A 27,386-nucleotide genomic window follows, 5' to 3' on the forward strand; every position below is an offset into this window, starting at 1 on the left:
TCTGCACCGTGCACCTGGACACGCTCTCTCCTTCGGGCCCATGTACCTGCTCACCCTGCCTACCTCCAGCACTGCCTCAGGGCCACCTCTTGCACTGGGATTTCTGTATCTGTACCCATACAGTCCCCCATTCTTCTGCTGCACTTATCAGATATACATCTGACTAATCTTGCACTTGCCGGCTGCACTACCACTTTTCACTACCTTTATTTATTTACTGCACTTATCATTTATTCCGTTCTCTCCTCTGTTCCGCACTTTCCACTTCTCCCCCCTTTTTCCATGAACTTGCGCATGCTTAAAGTCACTGGGACTAGTAAAATCGTTTATTTTGTTCTCCCTTGTTCCCCTGCCTTTGCTTGGACGCGCTCTGAAACACTTGTGTATGAGCGCAATATAAATAAATATATCATAACCTAGGAGGCATTTCCATACCTTAAACAAAAACTAGGGGGTCTGTCCTTTAAGATGTTCAAAGCAAAATACGTCCAGTGTCTGTAATCCTATCCTGGCCCTCACATTTACAACTAAGGTGCAAAATGTATTGTTTCCGATGCTGAAACGTGTTCATATGTTCAAATCCAAGAAAAAGGCACAATTCAAACCAAAAAGTTCCATATGGATAGTGTTCACAGTTCTAGGAACTGGTTTCTTTCCCCAAATTCCTTTGTATGAATATAAAAAAGTTCAAACAAAGAATAGCAAAGTTCCTTGTAACTCAAGAGGGCAACTCCCTCCTTTGGGTACATCCACAACTCTAGGAAACAGCTCCTTTTACCAGATGTATTCTTATATTCAAGAACGCTCAAAATCCCAAAGGCATGAATGACCTTTGGGTTTCTCTTTCCAATATTGGAAACTTGGGAGCAGGTCCCAGACGCGCAGATCACCCAATGTACTTCCATGCCAGATTTTCACTCCACCTTGTACACAACTCACAATGTCAAGGATATGGGTCTTCCTTGAGTGCCTCTTCCACTATAGTTTATTACACACTCTTCTACTTTGCCTGGTATACTCTACTGCCAGGGTTTCAACACTTGAACATGCCCGGTATACTCTCCTCACAGGACTTTGTTGTTATCTTTCACCACTTGATGTACAGTCTTTCTCAAATGCTTTACTTTGCCTGGTATACTTCCCTGCAAGAATATATGCGCTTATCTTTCCTTTCGCCCGCAAAGTGATATTTGCCCACTGTTGTCTTATCACCTCTGATTTCCCAAAGTTTGTTTTTAACATCCGGTTTCACTAAGTTTGCTTCAACATTGGTACTGGTGTTTGGTATATTTCCTCTTTTCAGGTATGGGCCCAGCGATCTGTTTGTGGTATGCTTCAATACCACGTTAAAACCCCATCACAGTGGTCATTCAGCGTGTCTCCTGTTACTTTCATGGAGCAGCATGCATTCTTAGGCACCCCGGTAACCGGTACGTCTTCCATGGGCTTATCGGGTGCTGTGAATGCTTCTCGCCCCTCTTCGTTCCGTCTCTGTGCATCTTGTTGGCTCAGCATTCTTCCAGTCAGCCACTGTAGCTTGGCCGCATTCGGTTCCACTCTGCGCGGCACCCACTACCACTCCAACACAGGTGGCTGGTCCTCTGGCACTCCGGTTCCCTCGACTTTCCTTCTCACAGCGTGCTCTCCTATAGCGGGTTGTCCGGTCTTTGCACGGCCTGCAGCATTACCCAGGTACTACATGTCTCTCTCACTTTTTTTCTACTTGCCCATGTTTCCCCCATGCCGGCAATCCCATCTAGCGTTTGCTTTGGATTTTTTATTCACTGCCTTTTCTGCGTTTGTCTGCCCTCCCTGCAGCATCCCCCAGCATGCTTCCTGCTTTTTCCCCACCTCCAGCCTCCCATCCCACCCCCGATTGTGCCGTGAGGCCAGATGATTCCCACATGAGGGTCTAGGCTTTTGTTAGCAGCCCCAAGCCATTTATTTTCACCTGCCTTATAGGTGTTTCCCCCTGTGCCGTGATCCCCTCCAACATTTGCTTTGGTTTACTGCTTCACTTCTGCCTTTTTTCAGAGTTTGTCTGCCCTCCTCACACCATCCATCCCTAGCCTGCTTTTCCTCCACCTCCCACCTCCCATCCCACCATCCCACCCAGGCTGCTGATTAGGCTGCGTGACCCATTTGGGGCAGCCTCTGCCCTGGTAGCCACCGGCTAGTGCAGCCCCACCCTGTGTTCACCTGACGCAGTCAGCCTACAATGGTGGATAAGGTTAGTGTGGTGTGGGTGGGGAGTACAGCCATAACTATACTCCAGAATAAGGAAGCCTTATTCTTCATTTAGCCAACTGTGTAAAGTAGCCATATTCTGCATTTAGCTTATTTGGGTGAGAGCGCTGCGCCACTTTGTTCATTTGGCCCATTTCAGTTAGTTAGTCATACTATGCTTTAAGCCCATTTGTATAAGGTAGCCATATTTGGGTTTAGCCCACTTGTGGAAGATGGGCATTTTTGCCTTTCAGCCCTCTTAAATTAGTTAGACATATTTCGCATTCAGGCTCATTGTTTAAAGGTAGCTATAGTTTGCGTTGAGCCCACTTGGGCAATCATTTTTCTGCATTTAGCCCATTTGAGTGAGTTAGCATTTCTCTGCACTGAGCCTTTTTGTGCTAGTTAGCCACGTTCTTGCATTCAGCTTAATGGTGTAGCCTTATCTTGCCTTTAGCCTAATGGTATAGGGTCGCCCTATCTTACCTTTTGGCCCAACCGCGTCATTCAGCCACATCTCGCAGCCAGCATATTGGTGTAAGGAAGCCATATTTGATTTGATTAGAAGCGTTAGCCAGCCACATCTACCCCAAGTCAGGCACTTTACCCCAAGTACATAACCTGATACCAGTTAGCTCTCCTCACACGAATAAAAGGCAACACCTAAAGACACCCTCCGAGCAAGGCGGAACATGAGACTGAGCAGAACTTCCGGGACGAAGGCCCACCTAGTGGAGCAGTGCGATGGACCAAGGGATGAGAGCAGCAGACCGAAAATCCCAAGGCTTCCCTACTGGAGGTTGTTGCCTGCGACAGACTGCGAAAGACATGTGGAGAATGCCAGATCCCATAAGTGAAGATTGCATTGTATTTCAAGGTCGCCAGCGACACTCCTGGGTCAACGGCAGAGTTGGGGAGGCCAGGCCAAGCCTGTGGTACTAACCTCGACTCGAAAATTGGAAAACCGCAAACAAGAAAGAAGCGCACAGAGCAAGGGAGTTGGCAAGCAACCTGAGAAACCGGTGTGTGTTAAAGTGAATGAAGTAGCAACATCATATCACTAAAGGCTGCACACGTGTGAATGAGAAGCAAAGAAAGGCAGACCCCTGAAGGAACTGTAAAGTAAAATGCAGCTGCAAGATCAGCGATACTAAGTAACAGAGCAGTCCGGTAAAAAGAAGTAGCCCATTCAAAAATCTCAGTGAAAGGTACATTGTTTGAAGCTAAAAAGGCAAGTAAACGGCCAGTGTGAAAATAAAATAGTGAATGTTGAGTCTAAGTGGTCCTGCAGTGGTCCATAAGAAAACCATGCACATTCGAAAGACTTCAACTCCCAAAAAGGGTTCCGAGCCCAATTGAGGGAGATCCAAAATATACTAAGCTTGGGGAAGGGAGTCCCCTTGCAACTTTGTGTTGAACTTTATCGTGAGAGGTCTCAGCCCGGCAGAGGAGGACCTACGAGAATTGTGTGGCGAAAGGTCTGAGCCCGACAGAGGGGGGCCTACGAGAATTGTGTGGTGAAAGGTCCGAGTCCGGCAGAAGGGGACCTTTGTGAAAGTTTTGGTTTAAACATACATTTTGAAGTCAGCGAAAGAGACTTTAACGTGGAAGGCCAGGTGAGCCTCGATCCACGGTTTTGAACTGTGTTGAAAGCCGAGCAAGACCGTCATCCTGCCTACAAGGATTACCTTACCCCGTGAGGGAGGAGAGCTGGTTCAGCCACATTATCATTTCAACATTGATTTTTCCTTTTGCATACATTTCTCCTATTTACACTTTTGTACAAGAGATAGGGCAGGCATTAGGTTTTGTTAGCATAGGCCATTTTTATTTGACAGACTCCACTAGGACTGTTTTTTTAATCGTTTGATGGTCGAGACTACTCCCATCTTAGTTATAGGTCAAATAGGAGTTTCTCCAACCCCAACATTTTCAATAAAGGTTTTACAAATCGTATCCATTGTGTCAGTGGCAATACTTGTGATACCATGCCTTCCCTACACCCCTCTACCCAATCCTGTCCATACTCCCTCACTCTCCGCAGATGATCCCCTTGCCCTCTTTACACTCTCCACTGTCTGCCCCTGCCCCCTCCCTTTTCTCCCAGCCCCATCCCCTCCGCCTCATTAAGCACAGCCTGCACAGCCTTGGTCAAAGCTCTGGACTCGGCAGATGCAGGCGCAGGCCCCCCTCGCCCCCAACACCTCCCCTGGGAAACCCTTCCGCCATCAACTGAAGACCTACGCACAGCTGCCACCTGCTGCACTCCTCCCCTCCAACACCCTTCTTTGCCACTCTGCTACTGTCAGACACCATCCCCTCCGATGCCTAACCCTGTGCATCCTCTCATCCTCTCCCCTTTCACCCTCTTCCTCTTTAAAAAACCCATGCCCCCCCTACCCGCAGCATCTCCCTCCATAACCCCCCCTTTTCTGGACATTACCCCCGTCACCCCTCTATTACATCCTCATTAAGAAAGTCGCCAGAAACAAAAACATGATCTTTGACCTTCTCTCTGATAAAAAAAACCCAGACACACTCCATCACTGATGCAGGTGGAATAGCCATCCTCCACAAACCTCACCTCACCTGTCGAGAAACAACCCTGCAATGATGACTCTCCTTTCTCCCTCAGCTTCCTCCTCCTTTACAGCCCCTCAGGATATAACAGAACCTTTGCAGACTCCTTGAGTGACTCTGTATCGGCCAGCTTGAGTTCTCATCCAGCCCTCACAGTTCTTGGGGATCTAAACATCTGGTTCGACACCACCTCTATTCCCATGACATATCCTTGACAACATTGAAGCCCTCAATTTGACGCAACTCATATTAGGCCCCACTCACATCGCAGGTCACACCTTAGATGTAGTATTTAGTTCATCCATCCTGATCTCTTCCCGTCTCACCGGCCCCCACATCTGGACTGATCATTCTGCTATCTTTCTCAGTCCTGACTCACATCCTCACACCCCGTCCCCCCATCCCTCCCCGCCTTCCGACACCTGCCGCCTTCCCAGGATGCAGCTCTGGAACAAGACAATCATCTGCCAGGATCTATCCTCCTCCCTTATCTCCCCCTCTAAGGAGGAACTCGCTCCCTAGAACTTTTTGACCAATGGCTCTCATATGCTCTGTCCCCGTAAGCCCCTCAAAACACCTGTCTCACTGCACAGATCCTTCCCCCAAGTGGTTGAGACCGCACCTCAAAGTCCTCAAAACCCTCAACCATCGCCTGCAACGACAAAGCCACTCTGGCTAGAGTCTACAAATTCGAAATGAGAAAAGCCAAACATGCCTTCTACACACCCCACATTGCCAATGCAAACAACTCATGCAAAGAACTCCACAAGATTATCTCAGCGTTCAAGACCCCCCTTTGCTCTTCCTCCCCTTCCCCTGTCTCCAAGGCACCGTGCGACACCCACTCTGACCATTACTTCAACATTGCCATTGAAAGGAACCTAGTCATCCACGCCAAACGACCATCCTTCCAGCCCCAATACCGACCACCGCCGACACGCACCTTCTTCAGTTCCTTCTCTGCAATCTTCCATCCTGAGTTCTCTAGGCTTCTCTCCAATAGCCACCCATCTGGTTCTCCCTTGAGACCCCTACCCCTGGTCCTCCTCAAAACATCCTCTTGTCCACCTGTGCAGGCATCCTCACCTGATCTATAATCAGCCACTCTCTAACAACTGGGCTCTTCCCAGCAGCATTAAAAACCTCATGTCAACCCACTACTAAAAAAGCCCACTTTTGACCCTCCTCCTCCCCTCCAATTACCACCCCATATCCAACAATCCCTTCATAGCCAAATTACTAGATTGCACAGCATACTCCCAACTCAGTCTCTTCACCGAATCCCAAGACCTTCTTGACCCTCAACAGTCTGGCTTTAGATCCTTCCATGGAACTGAATCCTCTCTGGTTTCTTTTTGGGATGAGCTGAAAAGAACAGAAGACTCTGAGGGCTACGCCGATCTCATCCTCCGTGATCTCTGAGCAGTCTTTGGCATGATTAACCATACAAACTGACTTTGACCTAGGCACATGGCCCTCCACCCTCAGATGGGTCTCCTATTTCCTCTCTGACTGCTCACAGTTCGTCTCTCTCCATCCTCTCTCCTCTGCCCCCTTCCTATTTTCACACGGAGTCCCTCAGGGAACTTCCCTCCCCTTGAACCTCTAATTTTCGCCCCTCCCCCACTCATCCATTTTCACAATCTCACCCGTTTCAACTATGCTGACGACAGTCTGATCATCCTCAAGATTCCCAACTCTCTCTCACCAAAACCCAGACCTGGCATCCTGCATTTCAGACATGGACCTCTGGATGACGAACAACCACCTGCTCCTCAAATCCCAGAAAAACCGAAATCCTAATCTGCTGCAAAACGGCTCTCCTTCCCCCAACCTATCCCTTGGCAGCATTCACTTGGATCCCCGCCCACTGCACCCCCCTCATTCAAAAACCTAGGATGCACCTTTAGCTTGGACCCAACCCTCTCCCGTGACATCAATGCAGTCTCCAACTCTTGCTCCTTCCACCTCTGCATCCTAAAGCAGATCTTTCCTGATCGATCCCAACCCCATAGAGTTTCCACTTTCTGAAACTTCCTCCCCCTCGGTCACCGCCTCATAGAGGATCACCTGACCTTCAGGAAAGCCCTCAAAACCTGGCTGTTCCTCCCAGCTTCCCGATTCTTCTGCTTCCCCGTGCCCACTCCCCACCACTTGCAGACACATTTCATCCAGCAGTCCAACCCCGCAACCTGCATAGCTCTTGTCCTGTCCCTCTGCCAGCTACTAGCCTCTGCCTTCCTTTTAACCGCTTTGCTCTGTCATCTCCAACCCCACAGTCCATTGAAGAAAAAAGATAGACAGTAACAGTATCAGAATTGACAAACATGCAATCCAATGGGTGCCTTGCTATATGGGTAGGAGATGACGTGTGTTGAGCGGTTAAAGGTCTAATGGATCGAATCCAAAGGACCGAAATGCAATTGGGTCGAATCAAAAGGACCTTAAACCAAAGGGATTTTGTTTTTTGGGGGGAGGGGGGTCCCCGGCAAACCCCTGTTTTTGGTCTGAAAACCACTTTTTCTTTACTATACGAAAACCCAAAAAATATATATATATTTTTTTTAAATTCAACCCTTTGGTTTTCAGTCCTATTGCCTTGACCCTATTGCATTTGATCCTTTTGGTGTCAAACCTTTGACCGGACACCGTGTTGAGCCAGACCCAAATAAGACAGAATACAGAAATAACTTGATTTTGATGTTATTTAGGTGCTCTACTAATAAGAGTAAATCGCTTACAATTACTAGGCCGGACCAAAACGGGGCAGGGGGAGCTGTGCATTCATATCATTAAAGCCCATCAGAAAATGTGTAATGCCCGATAGGGGTCGATAAACGAAGTGACAATCAACTGATGGGGGGGGGGGGAAGGGGTTCAACATACACGCAAGTCTTAACATATTTTAGCAATGTCACCTCCTTTATGAGATGGCACAGCCATGCAGAATAGCTGAAAAAGACAGATGCAAGAAATCTTTTAATAAAGACATTGGGCCTCATTACGACCCTGCCGGTCCGGAAAGAACACCGCCACCACCGTTCTTTCCGGACCGGCTGATTAAGAGACCTGCAGGCGGGAGGTGTCACTCCCACCAGGTCTGACCTGGCGGGTTTAACACCACTTGCCTACGGGCGGACATGGAAACACCGGCTCTGTCATAGATGGAACCAGTGTTTCCATGGTCTCCATCCCCATGGAGTCCTATGGGGCTCCATGGGAATGGGGATTTACACAATTCCGCCTCTGGAATTCCCAGGTCACCGGGGTCGTAATGCCCTGGTAATTCCGGGAATCACAGAGGCGGAATGGTAATACGAGTCCGGCGGTAACCTGCCGGTTTTTCCGGCTCGGTTACTGCCGGACTCATAATGAGCCCCATTGTGTGTTCAGTAAACCTGGTTTCTGTAATACAAATCAAATTAATTTTCAGTTACCCTGGTTTTTGATGCAATACACAGCAAATGCAATTTGAGTTATAACGAATGGATTTTCCCTCTTGAATTGTTACAAATAATTTAAGTGAACTGCCCATAGCTGGATTAGTTATGGCAGCTAAATCCTGATATAAGAAACCTTGATGTTTCTCTTTAATATTTCCAAGGCCATTGCTTCCAACATTATGTTTGTTTGTTTGTTTATTCATTTGTAATGCACACCAGACCCGGGGGTATCGGGGCGCAGCAATTACGACAGATGCAAGGCTTAAAATTACAGGTTACAAGATAAAGGCAAGAGAGAAAAACATATATACAGGTTATACACAGGAGTGATTATATGGGATACATTACTCACCGTAATCGTATTTCTGATGCTTGTATCTGCTTAGATTCACATGCTGTGCATAGGCCGACATCTAGTGGAAGCTGCGGAGTATTACAGTTTGTTTTTCGAAAGTCGAAAATGGGCGTCGACACAGGCGTGCCAGTAATACTATCCCTAGTGTGACGTCCACTGTACCCAAGATCCCTCACGCGTGTAGGATCCTCAGATTGTATTTTTTCTGACATGAGGAAGCATGAGGAGTAGCGTGAGTACAGATAATCCAAGCAGATAGACAGAAAGGTAAGACTACAAGCAATCATGCGCCTTCTCTCGGAGGGGAGGAAGGGTGGGTCGCATGTGAATCTAAGCAGATACAAGCATCAGAAATACGATTACGGTGAGTAATGTATCCCTTCTGAGGCTTGTGGAATCTGCTTAGATCACATGCTGTGCATAGATTAGCGAGCAGTACCAGAAGAAGGAGGTGGGATGTGAGAAGGGTCATGAGCAAACAGGTGTCTTAGAACCGCTTGTCCCACTTGTGTATCTGTCTTGGAATGAGTGTCAATGCAGTAATGCTGAGTAAAAGTGTGAATAGAGCTCCAAGTAGCCGCTTTGCAAATGGTGTCGAGGGGAACATTTGCAATGAAAGCCAGAGTGGCACCAATGCCTCTAGTAGAGTGGGCCCTTGGCGTAAAAGGCAGAGTCTTTTCAGAAAGAGAGTAACACAGCTGTATACAGTTGATAATCACCTTCGAGATAGCGCCCTTAGAGACGCGATCCCCCTCTCTGCCTGTAGCTACGGAGACAAACAGTTGATCTGTTTTCCTTAGCGGTCTGGTTTTATTTACATAGTATAGGACCGCCCTACGCACATCTAGGGTGTGTAGTTTCACCTCAGCCGAGCTTTGCGGGTTTTGGAAGAAAGCCGGAAGCTCGATGGACTGGTTTACATGGAACTTGGATATGAATTTAGGTGAGAACCTAGGGTGTGTGCGTAAAACCAGTTTGTCCTTGTGGATAGTAAAGAAAGGATTTTGCACTGACAGAGCCTGAATTTCACTGACTCTTCTTATGGAGGTAATGGCTACTAAGAAGGCCGTTTTATAAGTCAGGTGTTTGAGACTACTTTTATGCATGGGTTCGAATGGGGGTCCCATGAGCTTAGCTAGCACCACGTTGAGATCCCATCCTGGCGGTGGGTTCGAAATAGGAGGGTGAAGTCTCTTTACTCCTTCCATGAAGGCTTTAACCACTGGTACTTTCCACCACAAGACCTTGTTATGGGATGTGGTGTAAGCCGAGAGGGCTGCCAGGTGTACTTTCAGCGAGTTAAAAACCAACCCTGCATCCAGCAGGTGGAGCATGTATGTCACAACGTTGGAAGGAGTGCAATCAACCGGGTTGATTTGTTTATTCTGGCACCAGATAACGAATCTTTTCCACTTATCAAAGTAACAGTGCCTTGTATTTGGTTTCCTGGACTCCTTTAGAATGTCCATACATCTTTGTGGTAATTTGAGATGTCCAAACTCTATGACTTCAGGAGCCATGCTGCTAGGTTCATAGAGTTGGGTTCCTGATGCACTGTTTGACCCTGTTGCTGGGACAGTAGGTTGTACCAGGCTGGGAGTCTGATGGGCTCGCACACCGCCATCCTGCGTAGGTGTGGAAACCATGGTTGTCTCGCCCACATGGGAGCGACTAGGATGAGCGTCATCGATTCCTTGTTCATCTTGTACACCACCTTCCTGATGAGAGGAGTTGGTGGAAAAGCGTACGCAAACATCCCTGACCAGTTCATCCACAGGGCATTCCCTTGGGAGTCCGGCTGGGGGAACCTGGATGCAAATCCTGGGCATTGTTTGTTTTCGCTTGTGGCGAATAGGTCTACAGTGGGGAAACCCCACTGAGAGAAGAGATCTTCTACCACGTCTCTGTGAAGGACCCATTCGTGTTCTTCTGGGAGGGAGTCTCTGCTTAGCGCATCCGCTAGGGAATTGAGCTCCCCTGGAACATGTTGCGATGACAGGAAGATGTTCCGTCTGAGTGCCCATATCCAGATTTTCTGGGCAAGCTTGGACAGATTTGGCGAACGAGTCCCCCCTTGCTTGTTCAGATAGAACATGGCTGTCGTGCTGTCCGTCCTGATCTGCACCGACAAGTTCAGTAGATGGGGCTCGAACGCCTTTAGCGCTCGGAATACTGCCAGAAGCTCTAGCAGATTGATGTGGTTCTTGGCTACTGAGTGAGACCAGAGACCCTGAGCTGTGTGGTGGAGATGGTGAGCTCCCCACCCAGTCAGGCATGCATCTGTAGTCACCACGGCTTGTACCTCGGGATCGTAAAAGGGTTTCCCCTTTGCGAGATTCTCTCTTGTCCACCAGTGTAGGCTCTGTACGAGTGTTGGCGAAACGACCACTAGATCGTCCCAATGACCACTTGCCTGAGACCACTGTTTCGCCAACCATTCCTGCATGGGACGCATGCGCAGACGCGCGTGGGGGACCAGGTAAATGCATGACGCCATCATGCCCAGTAACCGCAAAGCTTTGCGTACTGTTATCTGTTGACCTGACTGATAATGCGGAATTTGCAGAAGTATATTCCGAATTCTCTCTTCCGAAGGGAAGGTCAGTCCTTCCTGAGTATCTAGGATAGCTCCTAGAAACTGTTTTGAGGTGCTTGGCACCAGACTTGACTTTTTCTCGTTGATAGAGAAGCCTAATTCGTGGAGGAGGTCGATAGTCCTCTGAATGTTTGACCTGCAAATTCCTGGGGTTTCCCCCGTTATGAGCCAGTCGTCCAGATAAGGGTACACCGGGATTGCCTCCCTGCGTAGGTGTGCAGCCGCCACCGCCAGTACCTTGGTGAATACCCTTGGTGCTGAAATCTATCCCGAAGGGCAGTACCTTGAATTGGTAGTGGCGGCTGTCCACCTTGAAGCGCAAGTACTTTCTCTGCGCTGGGAGCATGGAAATATGAAAATAAGCATCTTTCATATCCAAGGTTGCCATGTAATCCCCCTTTTTTAGGAGGGGGATTACCTCTTGTAGCGTGGTCATACGGAATTTTTGGGGCTTGACATACTTGTTGGCAGGCCGTAAGTCCAATACTGGGCGCATTGTCAAATCTTTCTTTGGCACAAGGAAGTAGGTTGAATAGATACCCTTGTTTACCTGGAGTCCTGGGACGAGTTCTATCGCGTCCTTTTCTAGCAGAATGGCGATCTCCTCGAGAAGGATCCTTTGATGCTCTAGGGAGTGCACTCTTTGTCGTGGAGGATGGTTCCGGGGACGCTGCAGTAGTTCTATACAATATCCTGCGGATACTGTTGACAGCACCCATCTGTCTGAGGTGATCCCTTCCCAAGCTTGGGTGAAGGTGGAAATGCGTCCCCCTACTGGGGTTGCGTGACAAGGGACCCTGAACTGAGCGTCACTGTTTTGGTGGAGGCGTGCCACTTCCCTTGTTGGGGCTGCCTCTGCCTCTTCCACGACCTCTCTTGTTACCCCTGCCGTAACTCTGGGTAGACTGCTGGTTGTTATTCCATTGTGTACCCTGTCCCTGGGCATAGTTGCCTCTTTGTGAATTTTGGCCGCGTGGGCGACGAAAATTACTGTTCCCCCTCTGGTTAGGGGGTTTGTTGGTAAGCTGGCCAAGGGATTTGAGAGTCTCATATTCATCTTTGGCATTTTTAAGTGCGTCTTCGACCGCTTTCCCAAACAATAGGTCGGGTTCCACTGGCTTGTCTATTAAAGAAGCCTGGGTTTCTGTTTTGAATCCCGACTGCCGTAACCACGCATGTCTTTTGATAACAGTACCTTCTGCTATCAATCTCCCTGCGTTGTCAGCGGCGTCGAAAGTTGCTTTTAAAATGCAACCAGACACGGCTCTCCCCTCTGCCGAGATCCGAGCCAGCTGGCCCTTTAACGGTTCTGGAGCAGAGGCAATGAGCGCCGCGACTTCTTCCCATTGATGGCAATTGTAACTAGCCAACAGGGTGGTGGAATTCGCAATCCTTGCTTGGTAGGCGGACGTTGAGGCTACCTTCCTGCCAAACCCGTAAAGTTTTTTGCTCTCCTTGTCGGGAGGAGCTTCTGATGAAGATAAGGGCGTGCCAGCCCTTTTCCTAGTGTTGGTAACCACTAGGGAATCTGGTTTAAGATGTTCCCTTATATATAGAGGGTCAGACTGGGCTGCCCGGAAAATCTTTTCAATTCTGGGGTTGACAGCTCTGGTGAGGTTCGGATTCACCAGGGAAGGATCTATTCTTCGTTGGATGGATTTGAGGATAGGGATGGTCTGAGCGACCGGTCTTCTCTCTCCTACAAACTCCTCCGCGAAGTCCCTTTCCTCCTGTACACCGTGGGTGTCGATGTGGAAGTGTTCCGCTGCTCGAGCGAGAACCTCGTTAAGGAGGGGCTGGTTATCAACTGGAGAGTCAGTAACTGGGGCTTCGCTTTGTACTGGGGAATCTACTCTGTAGATTTCCTGCTCATCTTCTCCCTCCTCCAGGTCCTCATCCTCTGCATAGTAATCTGTCCTGGTTTGTTCTTCCATAATGTCAAACTCCTGGTCCTCTTCAGGGAAAACTTGTCCCTGGTAACTGGGGAGTGGAGTAGAATATGGAGTGGAGTAAGGCTGAACCTCGAAGGGTTCAGGTCTTTCGAACCGGGGCTTTTTACTTAGCGGGATGGGATCGGAGGAGCCTGAGGGTGTGGCCCCTTGAGGGTTATATGAAAGAAAGTGTTCTGGGTTCTTATCATAAAAATCAGCTAAGGAAGACATCCTAGACATAACCCTGTCTATGTCTTCACTGGACCATTCCCTGGAACAGGGTATTATTTTTGCAGGTGATTTATGGGACTTTTCAAGGGTAGACTTGTGTTTGCTTGTCTGCCTAGGGTGAGAGGATGGCTTTACAGGGGTGGAAGGCTGTGCTTTCCGCTGTTTCCCCCCCTCCCCGTGCGTGGAAAAATGTTTTCCCTGTCCCTTTGAGGCCCCAGAGACTTTCGACGCCTGGCGCCGAGGGTCTGGAGAGGTATCGGTGTGCTTCGGGCGTGGGGCCTCACTGGTGTTAACCGCGGTCTCGGTATCTTGGAGCGCGGCCTGGGGGTGGAAGTCGTCTTCGTCTCCCGACGATCGAACTTCCGTTAATGTGTGTAGCGAGGCACTCTTGGCAAGAGTGGATGATTGCCTTGCGTCGTGAGGCGATCTCGATCGAGAGCGCCCAGAGGACACCGAGTCGGACCGTTCTTTTTGTGCCTCTTTCCGGGAAGTCGACGTCGTCGAGGTCCGGTTGGTCTTAGTGTGTTTAGTGTGTGTTAGGTGTGTAGCGCTTGCGTCGCCGGGGGTCTTCCCCATAGCCGCCCTGCCGGACGACCTTCCGAGGTCGGGGACCTGCGCTCGTCGGCTGTCTTTCGACGCCGTAATGCCCTCGCCGTCCGAAAGTACGGCGTCGCTGCCATCGCTGAAGGCGCCCTCCGCTGCCATGGCCTCCTGCCTGGCGTGGTGGGCCCAACGCTTTGTCGAACGGTCCTTAAGTGTCTCAGGTTTAAACCTACTACACGCTCTGCAGTTCGCTTCGGGGTGATCCCTCGGCAAGCAGAGATTGCACGTGGCGTGCCTGTCGACCCAAGGGTATTTGCGATTGCACTTGGGGCAGAATTGAAAAGGGGTACCCTCCATACGCACCTTAAGGCAGCGGGCTGCTAAGTGTAGGAATATATAAATGTAACTCTATATAAAGAGTGAAGAGTATGTACCACCCCCCACTCTCCCTACTTGTAAGGGCCGAGGCCAGCGGCCTACTAGGCCCGGGCCGAGGCCAGCGGCCTTCCGAGGCCCAGATCCGTCGTGCAGCAGTCGACGGTCGATGACTTCTCCAGCCGTCGTCGAGGTTGAGGGTCGACGTTGGGGTGGGGAAGGGAAAGAATAAGAATTATAATTATAATAACAGCAAAAGTATGGCTAAGGCCAGGGAACTCCGCAAGATGCTTCCGACCAGTATGGCGGAAAAAAACAATCTGAGGATCCTACACGCGTGAGGGATCTTGGGTACAGTGGACGTCACACTAGGGATAGTATTACTGGCACGCCTGTGTCGACGCCCATTTTCGACTTTCGAAAAACAAACTGTAATACTCCGCAGCTTCCACTAGATGTCGGCCTATGCACAGCATGTGATCTAAGCAGATTCCACAAGCCTCAGAAATATATATATATATATATATATATATATATAGATATATATATGTATATATATATGTATATATAAAGCAGGCATAAGTCAAAAGATACTTTGATGGACTATACGGGCACAATACCAAGGTATAGGTAGCAGACAAACCTACAGGTCAGTAGATTAGAGCAGATTAATGTAGTTGCGTCTAAAACTCGGGTAAGGTAGATCTTCTCTAAGTGGGTGTGGTAGTGAGTTCCAAAGTTTGGCTGCTTTCACGGAATAGCTACTGCCGCCTGCCTTAGCGAGCCTAAATCTGGGAGTGGTGAGGCAATTGGTGTTGCCAAGTCTCAATGGTCTGGTGGATGTTCTCCTATGGAATCTATCCATGAGGTAGCTGGGGGCAGCATTGTTGAGTGCTTTGTCGGTGAGGGATGCAGTTTTTAGGAGGATTTTATTGTGAGTCGAGAGCCAGTTGTTTTGGCGCCTAATCGTTGAGATGTGTGATCTTCTGGTCACTGCAAGTGCAGCTCTTAAAGCATTGTGGAGGATTTCTATCTGAATAATTGCTTTATTAGTGCCGATATGTAGGGCATTGCAAATAGTTTAGCCTGGAGAGTATTAGGGCTCTGGCTAGGATCAATGAAGTTGTCGTACGACAAAAAGGGATTGCCGGTCCTAATAAACTTACAAGTGTAGGCAGTAGCAGAGGCCATTGATTTCACTTGCTTGTCGAAGGAGAGGGTAGAGTCAAGGTAGAAGCCAAGGGACCTCCTTAGCCACCTTCATGTGGTTCCCTTCAATAGTAAAGGATGAATATTCCTGGCCTAATTTCTTGAGGTTGGTATGGGTGCCCAGGATGATAAACTCGGTCTTGTCATCATTCAGGCATAGACCGTGGGTAGCCATCCATGCCTGGATGATGAAATATACTCTATTCACCAACGCCAAATCCTTGTCGTAATCCATGGAAAGTGGCAGGAGAATCAGAGTATCATCTGCATAGTTAGTGTAGTTGATACCCAGAAGGTCCAGTTCATCAAGAGTCCAAGAAACTATAGGGTTAGAGAGCCTCTGAAATCATTCCAAAGACTACTCGATTGGTTGTGGATCCAACGGCAACCAAAAGCAAGGCTGATGCAATTTACCGTATTCTTTAAGCCAGCAGAAAAGTTAGGCAAAGCTGCAGCAGGGTCAACAGAAAATGCAGTGAAATTCCTATGGGCTATGCAAATATATTTCAGTATAATCTGGGAAACTCACAACTGTGTTAACATTTTACATAGAAGATCAAACAAAATTCACTAATTAAAGGGAAAAAGAGACAGAGTGCCAAACCTTGGGCTGCAACCGGCAACGAAGAGGCCCCATCTATGATCAACCGAATATATTGTAAATATCACATAAGGAACAAGTTACTTACGTGTAACTATTGTTCTCCAGCATGGGTCTGGCATAGATTCACATGCTCATGAATATTCCCTGTCGGCAAGCCGGGAATCCTCAGTAAAAGAAATGTTTCACTTTCACTTACAAACTGTACTTCACCTGTAAACCAATCACTGAACTCTGGGTCATACTGCCCCCAGCCAATGACTGCCCTCTCCCTAAGCCCCTCCTCTGGCAGCCATGTTCAGATTTGCTAAGCAAGTTAAGTGGCAGTATGACTAAAAAGAGCCGCAGAGGGGTAGGAGGGAGGGTTTGCATGTGAATCCATGCCAGACCCATGCTGGAGAACAATAGCTACAGGTAATTAACTTGTTCCTTCTCCAACATGGGGTCTGGCATGGATTCACATGCTCATGAATAAAGAATACATAGCAGTACAAAATTACACAACTACGGGAGGTGGCAAGGCTCAACAGACGCAATTACTCTTACCTCTGGAACAGGCTCACCTTCAAGCGAACAGGTTGCGTAGCACTGCTTGGCCGACCCTGGACTCCTCTCTGGAATCCCGGTCAACACAGTAGAATCTCGTGAAGGTGTGTGTGTGTGGACAGCCACGTAGCAGTCCAGCAGGGGCACACCAAAAAGGAATGCCGTTGTCACAGCGATCGCTCTGGTGGAATGGGCTCTCAGACATCTGGGCATCGGTTGGTTTGCCAAACGATGACAGTGTGCAATACAGCCGGAGAACCACACTGAGATGGAAGCCTTGGGCAAGGCCTTCCCATGGTTCACAGTACCAAAGTTCACAAACAGTTGAGACGTCTTCCAAAAACTCTTTGTGCGCGCCACGTAGAACTGCAGAGCACGAGCAACATCCAGCAAGTGAAAGTTCCTTTCAGCCGGCGACAAAGTTTTCAGAAAGAAAACAGGCAACACCAAAGACTCGTTGAGGTGGAATTCCGACGGAACCTTTGGCATGAAGGAGGGGTGCGTCCGCAGCACCACCTTCGTTTCGTGAAAAGTCAGATATGGTTGTTTGCAGGATAGGCCCTGGATCTCACCCAGCCTCCTGGAAGAGGTGATGGCCACGAGGAAAGCCGTTGTCCACGAGAGGAACTTCAGAGGGGCCTGATGCATAGGCTCGAAAGGCCTCCCCCCTTCCCCGCCCTCATGAACCTCATTAGCACCACGTTGAGTTCCCACGCCGGGCCAAGAGTCTTCACAGGTGGGAACAAGAGATTGATCGTTCCAAAGGGAAGAACGTCCTGGAGACCTTGCGTAGAGGGACATAGCCACTAGATGAACCTTGATAGAGGCGTGCACCACCCCCACCTTGGCCAAGGACAATAAGTATAGAAGAATTTGCAGGCCATGACCCTCAGAGGGTTGATCTTCTGCGACCAACACCAAGCAGCAAAACCCTTCCACTTGTGCCTGTAGCACTTAAGAGTCGATGATGCCCTGGCCTTCACAAGGGCCTCCCTGCAGTCCACCGGCAACTTGTATCCTGCAAACTCCAGGGCTGCAGGAGCCAAGCTCTCAGGTTCAGCGATCCTGGGTCGTGATGCAGGATTGAGCCTCCTTCTCTGGTGAGCAGGTCCACGACAACTGGAAGCTTGACCGGAGGCGACGAGGACAGGCTGAGAAGGTCCGGGTACCAAATCTGCCTCGGCCATGCTGGGGCGATAAGTATCATCCTGCATCAGCACTGTGAGTTGATTGATGACCCACAGCAGGAGAGGCAACGGAGGGAGCATGTAGAGGAACAGTCCTTCACACAGGAAGGAGTATGCGTCCCACATGCTCCTCGGTTGGTGGAACCTGCTAGTGAATTTCTGGACTTTGGAGTTCGCTGCCATCGCAAACAGATCGATCTGGGGTCCACCTGATCCTGCCGAAGTTGCCACTCGTGGCAGAAGCGCAACTCCCTGCTGAGGGAGTCGGCGATTGTGTTCTTGACTCCCGCCAGGTGGAAGGGGATGAGGAACATCTTGTGGTCGACGGCCCAGTGCCACAATTCCTGTGCCTCTCTGGAGAGTGCTGGTGATCGGGTTCCCCCCTGCTTCCTGATGTAGAACATTGTGGTGGTGTTGTCCGTGAAGATACTCACCACTTTCCTCTTCAGGTACGGAAGGAATTACCTGAAGGCCCAGAACACTGCCTGCAGCTCCAGGTTATTGATGTTGAGATCCTTCTCCTCTGGCAGCCACAGGCCTCTGGTGCGCAGACATCCGTTGTGGGCTCTCCAGCCCTCCAGGTAAGCTTCCGCGATGACCTTCTCCTAGTTTTGGGGGTTTTGAAACCCTGTGCCCCGGGCGACGTTGAAGTAGATGCCCACCACCTTATTGCCAGACAGAACTCCTTGTCGAGAGCGATGTCGTCTGCGTAGCTCCCGGACACTTGTATCCATCGAGCATCCAGGAACTCCCGAAGGTCGCATCCGTAAGGTAGATGCACAAAAATATGCTGAACAGCGACTTGATGGTCCGCACTGTGGTGGTCTTCAGTGACAACAGCCGTTGCACCTTCCCCGAAATGGGCGCTACCCTCTCCCCCGAGGGCGCCGCCAAGCAGGAGACCTTGTTGAGCCTGGCTCCCAGGAACAGTGCGTTCTGCAACCTTCCGACTTCAGGCCGAAAGGGAGGGGCATTGAATTGTTGTCTTCCTCGTACCACAAAGCGTAGGAACTTCTGATGCTTCCTGTGGATGGGGACGTGGAAGTAGGAGTCTTCCAGATCCTGCGACGTCAAGATGTCTCCTCCCTCCAGTTGGCTGAGCATGTGCTGCAACGTGACCATCCTGAAAATTTGGAACTTGAGGTACTTATTGAGACGCCGCATGTCTAGAATGGGCCTCCAGCCCCCGGTCTTCTTTTTGACTAAGAAGTATCTGGAGTAGACTCCGGAGCCCCGGAGTCCTCTTGGAACCAGCTCTATCACCCCTTTTCCTAGCGAGGCCTGTGCTTCCTGCAAGAGCTGAGGGATGTGCTTCTCCTGCCGGGTCACTCGAGGGATCCACTGATACTTTCGTTGAAACTCCAGGGTATGTCTGTGGGTGAGCAGCACCCATTTTGCAGTAGAGATCTTCTTCCACTCGCTGACGAATTCAATCAGCCGGCCTCCCACCGGGGTGCGTGGGTGGAGAGCCAGCATCCTAGCCAGTGCAATCTTGCTTCGGCGACTGCGTTCTGGTTTGGGGGTGACAACAGCGCTGGCCACTTCCACTGAAAGCCGTGGAACAGCCCCTGTAGCCATTCTCGGTCGTGGAGCGGGAGGGCTGACGGTACAACGAGGAACCTCCAATGAAACCCCTTGGTGACCTGCTGGACTTTCTGCTGGAGGCGCGAAAGGAAGACAAGTGTTGTTGGAGAGAGCCCAGGGCCCGAGCCGTCTCTGTATCAGCTTTGATGGCTTGTAAAGACTTGTCGACTTTCTTCCCGAATAAGTCATCCCCATCGAAGGACATGTCCAAACACCCTTGTTTTGACCTCCTGGTGGAGATTTGTGGCCTTCAGCCAGACACCATTCCCCATCTGTCAGAAGCCTGTGACGACGATGTCCAAGGCCACTGTGATGGCATGGTCTGACGCCACTTTCCCGTCCTGGAGGAGGGAGATCGTCTACACCCGCATGTCGTCGGTTAGGAACTCCAGTATCGGGGCGAGCTGGTACCACAGCTCCCTGTCGTACCTAGCCCGGATCGCCAGTGCGTTGGCCGCTTTGAAGGTCGATGCTGCAGAGTAGATGATCCTTCTCCCCATGGCGTCCAACTTCTTCCCCTCACTGTCCCGAGCGACCAAGGACCGTCACAACGGATTGGACAACCTCTTTCTCGCAGCCGCCAACACCACTGAGTCCGGTGATGGTTGCGACCGTAGGCACTTGGGTGCGGACTCCAGTACCCTGTACTTCTCCAGGCTATCCCTCTTGGCCGGGGCCGTAGGTGGGTTCTTTAACAGGGCCAGGCCTTACTTCCAAACGTTGTCCAGGAGAGGCACCGCAATGATGGTTTTCCTTTTGGCTTTGCGCCTCTGGTAAAGGAAACCTTCCTTTTTTGTCTCCATGGGTGTTAGCTAGAAGAGCTCGGACACTCTGGCGACCATGACATGAAACGACCCCAGCTCATCCGGTAGGGATGCCATCGGCTGAGGCGATTCACCCGCCGTGACGATGTCATTGCCATCCGTCGCCGCCGTCTGTATGTCGGGTCACTCACGGAGGAAGGCAAATGGAGGGGGTGTGGAGGTTGATGCAGCGGTGTTGGATGGCGCTTCCTCTATTTTGCTGGAGGCTTGTCCGGTGCCACCCACAGCCGGGGTCAGAGTGATCCTTTTTTGAATTTCCGACACCAACATGTGCAGGGTCGAAAGGATCTTGAACGCTACATCTCTCGGCAGAGTTAGAGCGGCAGGCCTACTAGGCCCTGCGTCATCAGCGGCGTTTCCGCCGTTGTTTCCGCCATTGTCGTCCCCAACATACTCATGGATCATTGAATGGACACCTGGTCTTCCTCGTCCGAAGAAGAAACATCCGTGCCTTGGAGTATGGCCTTCCTTGAGGCTTCCCCATGCTCCCCTTTTTTTGCATCCTAAGGGGTCGGTTTCGGGCTTAGTGACGGCATCCTCTTTTCCGGCGTCCTCTCTACCGCCCCGGTCGAGGCTTCCCACCTCGGGGTTAGGGAGACTCTCGGTGCAGCGAGGGCTACCTTCACAGGGTCAGCCCCCTTTGGCCTTAGAAAGAGTGGCCGCCACCATCTCGATCGTCGACGATGATGATTTGTTTTGCACCGCCTGGGTCTTCTTTGGCAGGTCGGTAGCCTTCTCTTGCACCCTAGGCTTCTCAGGCTTCTCCCGCAGCTTAGCCAGGTTGGCCGATTTCCTCTTTGAAGAGGAGCTAAATCGATGGAGGCGGGTGGTGAGGTAGAGCGCGCCCTGCCCATCGCAGGACCAGCTTGCGTAGCGAACCCAACAGAAACAGACTTGCAGTGCTTTGGCTTGTCTTGGGCCCCCACGGATGCAGCCGGTCCTAGGTGAGGCATGCCCTTGCTTGGGGCATGGGGCAGAGGCCTTGGTGCTGAGCCAAGTGGCCAGTCTACTGTGAGGATCCTTTAGGGTTCTCTTGGTGAACCCGAGGCAGATCTCGCAATCTCCTTCTCTGTGGTCTGGATGGAGACAGTAGAGGCACAGAAGGGGCTTGTCCTCCACAAACACGTTCCGCAGTCTGCAACTGGAGCAGAGCCTGAAAGGGAGCTTCCCCCTTCTTTTCCAACATGGTCCGGAGTGTGGAGTGGAGAAGGGACGATGGCCTTCTGGAAACTTTGACGAAACTTGACGATCCTTGCCCTTGAAGGGTGTTGAAATTCACTGACAAACGTATCCTCGCTTGTCGCTGATAGAGAAACAAAAATAGGGTGAAAAGGTAGAAAAGCTCACGGAGAAAAACTCGAGGACTCCCAATACTTGAACGTCCGGTAAAAATCTGAAGATGGCTGCCAGAGGAGGTGCTTAGGGAAAGGGCAGTCATTGGCTGGGGGCAGAATGGCCCAGAGTTCAGTGATTGGTTTAGAGGAGAAAAACTGTTTGTAAGTGAAAGTGAAACCATTTTTCTTTTACTGAGGATTCCCGGCCTGACAGGGAATATTCATGAGTATGTGAATCCATACCGGCCCCGTGCTGGAGAAAAGAATATTCCAGGAACAAATACTGAAAAGGGTTTGAAAGGATCAGCCAATTCCAATTCAAATTATATTTGAAGAGATGATATCTCCCTTTGTAACTTCTGTAAATTCGGATGAGACATGCTGGGTTATGAAGAGTTCCTCCAGTTTACAGAAAGTTTATCATCTTCGACATCAATAAAACTCAAATTTTGATTAGTTCAAGATAGTGTTTACATGTTTCAATTGATTTTCAGTTACACCTACTTAAATTTTTCCTGCCAAGTAGCAGAACATATTTGTCTATCATTTTTGCAATCTTTGCAAAAACACAATAAATGCGGTTTCAAAAACACAATAAATGCGGTTTCAAACTAGCTAAGATCATGAAAATATATACCGTGGATATCACAGTATTGCATGTGCCAACAGAACTACTGACCCTCTATGTGGGTTAATTTTGTCACAAGTGTGTATTTAACTATAGTGCATACATTACAATTGAGGGAATGAACAGTTTAGGAGATGCTCCATCTTACCTTTGCAAATGCCTTGCCACCTTTTAATTCCTGTAAGAAAAATATCAAATACTAAGCGTCATTTCACAAAAAATCTAATTGCAGTCTATTACTATGACTTTTTTACAATCACAATTGTACACATTTTAAACCAGGTTTACTGAAGATAAAACCATTACTAAGAATGCTGTTTTGCTCTAGCGGACCACTCAATAATAGTTGTCACTAAAATGAGATCTATAAAGGGAAAAGTCACTTACTCTTGTTTTGTGATTGGATCCTCAATAAATCAAGGAGGGGGTACAAGACCTGCCCAATGTACCTGTTGGTAATTGCTCAGGACCATGATCTTAGCCTATTCAGTTTTAAGCTCCAAACCCAGTAACCATATTCTCAACTAGATCCGTTCATTAAAGCCCCATGTCACAACTAATGAGGGACAGAACACTCATACAACCATAGATGAGATATATACCGTTTGTTTTCTAGATATCCCGGGGAAGTAAACAAGCAAATGTCAACATAAAATAAAATGGGGCTGTTTAGCCTCTGTCTTCTTCCATGTGGAGTAGTAGGAGGGCACTTCGGGGCTAATAAGTCTCTCCCCTTGGGCTGCGCACAGAAAGCTTATCAGTAGGGGTTGGAGCAGTATGCAAAATGTGCACTTGCAACTAGCCACTGGCTAGTGATATTTGACTCTTGGTGAGTGAGTAATAGGTACTGGGTATATTTATAGAATTGAGGTGGCGATTGACTTTTCATGGCTGGCTAGTAGTTTACCACTTGAATTGTTGTCCTCTGGTTTGGAGGATGCCCTATAAGAAGGAACTTACATGTCTAAGCAAAACAGTGAAAGGAAAAAGCATTGACAAAAGTTCTGTTAATGGGACTAAAATAAAGAACCAAGGGGGTCCAATGTTTTCCCAATGTCATCATTTTGCACTAGTGGTTTCCCTGCAGATAAGGCCGGCAGATGTCGTCCTCCATAACAGGGATGCCTGGTCAGATTTTGTTTTTCTCCTCTTTTTTCTCTCCCCCCACCCAGGTTATCATGCGTTAGGTAGGTCTTCTTCATTTGGGCTGGTGTCCTTGCAACTTTGACTAGGATCTGGGCTAGATCCCCCACTGGCTTCAATCTTACTGCTTTGATGATTCAAGGATGTGGGCCCTGCCATACCCTGCACCCGGCTCAGCAGGCCTCTGAGTCTAGACTGTCAATGTAACCTGGTTTTTGCCAAGCTTTGGCTTCAAAGGCATTACCAAATTCTTTCCGAAATCCCCAAGTTTAGTTCACCCTATTGACTTGGGCAACTAAAATTCTGTTCATCTGGATCTCCTCCTGCTGCTTGCCATGGTCTCAAAATGTGCTTTCTTTGCGTGTCCAGCACACATTCTGCACTCCAGTTTAGCCTCCTCTAGCTCTCAATATAGCAAACCACTCTCTCATGAACGACATCACATCACCTACTAAGTCAGTTAGTTTGTGGCTTTTATTTATAAAAGGTGCTCATAGAGTGATTGAAATTATGAGGGCTGTGCTTTGCAAGTCCATGCCCCATTAACTTTATCCTGGCCCTGGCTTATCGATTCCACCTCCTCCCAAATTCAAGGGCAGGGTTTGTGATTCCCTGCAAGTGATGTGCACTTTAAATCAACTCATATGCCCCCGCCCCTATGTTACAAGTATTCCATACTGGAATCAGGCTGTTTGAACACTGTGGCCCGCAGCACCAGGTTCTCTGTGTACCAGTGAGTGTTTTTGCTCAGCAGGATTGCAGAGTGCCAGAATGCGATTTCCATTTCTGTAGTAGGATATCTGTTTGGCTCAAGGACGTAAGCCATACTTTTATGTGCACTGATCCTGCACTCTTGCTGCATGCATGCACCCTTCATTGTGTGCTGGAGAATGTGAACAATCCCTGCCCACTTCTGTATATGTAAAACAAGGAGACCGGGGTCGATTTTTGTCATGGGTGTTGGGCTCTGTACCCAATGATGCATCCTGGTTTTCCATACTTATGAAACATTTACCCTCACTAACCTGATGTTTGTTCACTACTTTAGACCCCAGCTGTACCCCACGCAAGCAAGGCTGGGGAAGCTTTGGTAATCAACTTTACACCACCGATATATGGGTCGTATAACTTAGTAGACGGCTCCCCCCGTTCCCAGAGATCCTTAGCCTTCCTCCATGAGCAACATCACACTCAAAATGGATTTGAAGTGTCTAGGTGTCATATTTCTTGAGGTCATATTTCTCAATGTTGAAAGCCTTGAGAACGTGGATATCAAAGTAATGTGACAAATCTGGACAATTCACCCCTTCTCCCCAGAGGGGTGCCACCCCCTTTGAGGCTAGGGAGGTGAGCCCGCTACGCAAGACCCTCCCTAGCGGTCTGGGCAAGTGGGACCTCACTAGGAGTGACTCCCCTCTTGGTGACCAGGACTCCCATTCCAGCATGGAACTCCCAGTCAATACTACCCTTTGCGCATATATGGATGTCGGAAAAACTGTTGCATTCCCAGTTACAACTATATATCACCAAGATCCTCCTGTGACCCTATTGGCTTCAGGTAATGAAGAACCTCGCCTGAGTGCCATAAGCATTGAAGGTGATAATCATTTCATTCATTTTAATGGCGTGTATAGGACGCAAGCATTTTGTAAATGGAGAGGGAACTCCCACAGTGGGAGGAAAGCAACTGCTACTCAGAGGCGAGAAACTTGTTCAAATGAGGCTAGACAGCGGGTGCCTTAAAAGAGCAAGATGCTCCGGTAAAGGCGAGACAGAGGACGGAAAGACAACTGTCTTCCCAGGTGATGTAACCACTGAAGAGCAGTGGTGGGCCTGGCGCCCAGCAACCAAAACCGCGACCCGAGAGGAAAGAGGAGCCAGAGTTCCCGAGCTCATGCTGACAAGTGTCTTTCCCACCATGAGAGCCACAGAATGGGAAAGACGCTATGTACCTCGGAAAGACACACAACTGTGGGTTTCCAGGAGCACAGAAACTGGCACAGGTACGAAACCCAGAGAAAATGTAATGGGCACATGGCCCCATTGAAACAATGAGAAAACAATACGAACATTGTACTGAAAGGTGCCAGTCCTACAAACAGTCAAGAAAAAATAATGGGCGTAGAGGAAAGGGAAGCAGGAAATTCTAGAACACAGAAGGCGTAGTGCATAAATCACGGGGAGTGGTGTGTGATGAATCCAATGGTGTCATCACTCCTTTTACAGCGGTAACCTCACCCCATGTGGCATGGGGATGGCCGCTGCTACCTGATCCTGACTCTGGGAGCTGCTATATGAGAGAGGTACGCATTGGGGGGCAAGGCAACCATTAGGGGAGTGATGTGACCGCATCGGACGAGACATGGAACCCCCCCCCACTTTTTCTTTTGAGTATACCCCTCCAATCCCCATGACTCAATGGAATATTGTCATATTTCCCTCCTCATCCACCTAGGAAGGGTACTAAAAACACTTTCTCATGGCTTTGTATACAAGTCATCAAAACCTAACTTGCCTTTCAATACTCCCGAGAACACTTTCACAAACTCTGCATACAAGTCATCGGGCACTGACATCCCTTTCCTTAAATCCACAAATACTATAACGAAGATGAGCAGAGTAATGAAGATCAATGGAGGACAGGAGCAGAAGCTGAGCTCTAGTTGTTGCAGAAAGATGCCTGATGCCGGGAGATTTAAACTGGCAAACCAGCTGACAGAGGCTGGCTGGAAAACTGTAGTTCTCTCGTTGTCGACTGAGGGACCGCTCGGTTGGTGCGAAGTCCATGGAGCCACCGGATCACCGAAAAGGCAGAGGAGAGGTGACTGCCGGGAATGGTACGCTGCCGGGACGCCAGTAGAAGAAAGGCTTCCGGGTGTTTGCAAGTACCGAAAGGCAGCCTCCACACCGCCCGAGTACAGAGAGACGCAGAACAGAAGAGCTAGAGCTGCGAGAAGCCGCAAGAAGCCGCACAGAAGCTGCGAGGTGGAGAGAGGGAATGGAACGCCGAAGAGCCGTAATAGGTGTACGGCATAAGAACCTATACATGCCACCAAGAACCGCTGAGTCCACCCAAGGGAAGCGGGGACACAGGGGCGTATTTGGCAACCCTGCCAAAAGCAAATGACAGTGAATGAAGTATATGCGAAGGAACAAGCAAGTGAATATTTCTTAAAGTGACAAACTTCACAGACTCTTATATTTATTCAGTTCTAAGTGTGTGCAATGCACATATAAGACAATCCCTGGCAGGAGCGTATACCAAGCAGATTCATGCCACAAGAGTATACATGTGAGAATAGACGTGGTCGGAGACTAAAATAGGCAGATGCAAGTTGCAAGTGTGCTCATGTAAGAAAGCCCTGGCAAGAAAGCATACCAGGCAAGGTCAAGTTGGACAGTGTATAAAGTACATGACATAAGAAAGTCCAGATAAGGATACAGCAGGACTAACCAAAGGCTGTGTTGAAATATATTAAAGGACAAGGAGAAACCTGACAGGAGAATACACCAGGTATCCGACCAAGATATAGACTAACAGCCAAATAGTTTTTGTATACTAGTTGTGTTGTTGATCAAGAGAAACTTATGGAACTGATATTCTTAAAAGTATAAAATAGAGTGGAAGAGAAATCCAGGGGAAGGGAAACACCATCTGGAAAAAGGAACTTTGTCCTTCTAGAATATTTGTGTTGGAGTTAGGCATTTCCTTTTTGAACATTTGTACACTACTCAAGGCCAAAGACATTTTTCCTTTTCACCTTAGATTTGAAATTAAAATATGAGGGCCAGAATAGTATTTTAGACACATGACATTTTGCTTTGGACATCTCGACATTGGACAGATCCTTAGTTTTGTTTTACGCAGGGAAACACCTCTTAGAGAAGGGACAGAGGCATTTCCCAACCCCTTTTTATTTGAATAAAGGTTTTTGGCCACAACCATGAATCCCCAGTGTCTGCGACTCATTGATGGCTCCTTACAAGTGTTATTCGACTGGGCAAGAACCCTAAGATAAATTGTATATTGAGACACAAGACTTTTTACCA

The 27,386-nt window shown here is 49.0% G+C and overlaps 1 protein-coding gene across 3 annotated transcripts in view; it reads right to left on the reverse strand.

Moving 5' to 3' along the window:
* The window catches only part of EEIG2 (EEIG family member 2), an 847,845-nt gene that overhangs the window by 561,636 nt on the left and 258,823 nt on the right, over positions 1-27,386 (reverse strand). For 2 of the 3 annotated variants that reach the window (XM_069641869.1, XM_069641871.1), the window contains exon 3: positions 22,342-22,371. The exons of the other annotated variant lie outside the window; for it this stretch is intronic. In XM_069641869.1, coding sequence (XP_069497970.1) covers positions 22,342-22,371 — 30 coding nt within the window. The remainder of the gene's footprint in view (positions 1-22,341; positions 22,372-27,386) is intronic. 3 annotated transcript variants of the gene reach the window in all.

This window comes from Ambystoma mexicanum, chromosome 1q (genome assembly GCF_040938575.1).
Source record: "Ambystoma mexicanum isolate Mex_15411 chromosome 1q, UKY_AmexF1_1, whole genome shotgun sequence".
Taxonomy (NCBI): domain Eukaryota; kingdom Metazoa; phylum Chordata; class Amphibia; order Caudata; family Ambystomatidae; genus Ambystoma; species Ambystoma mexicanum.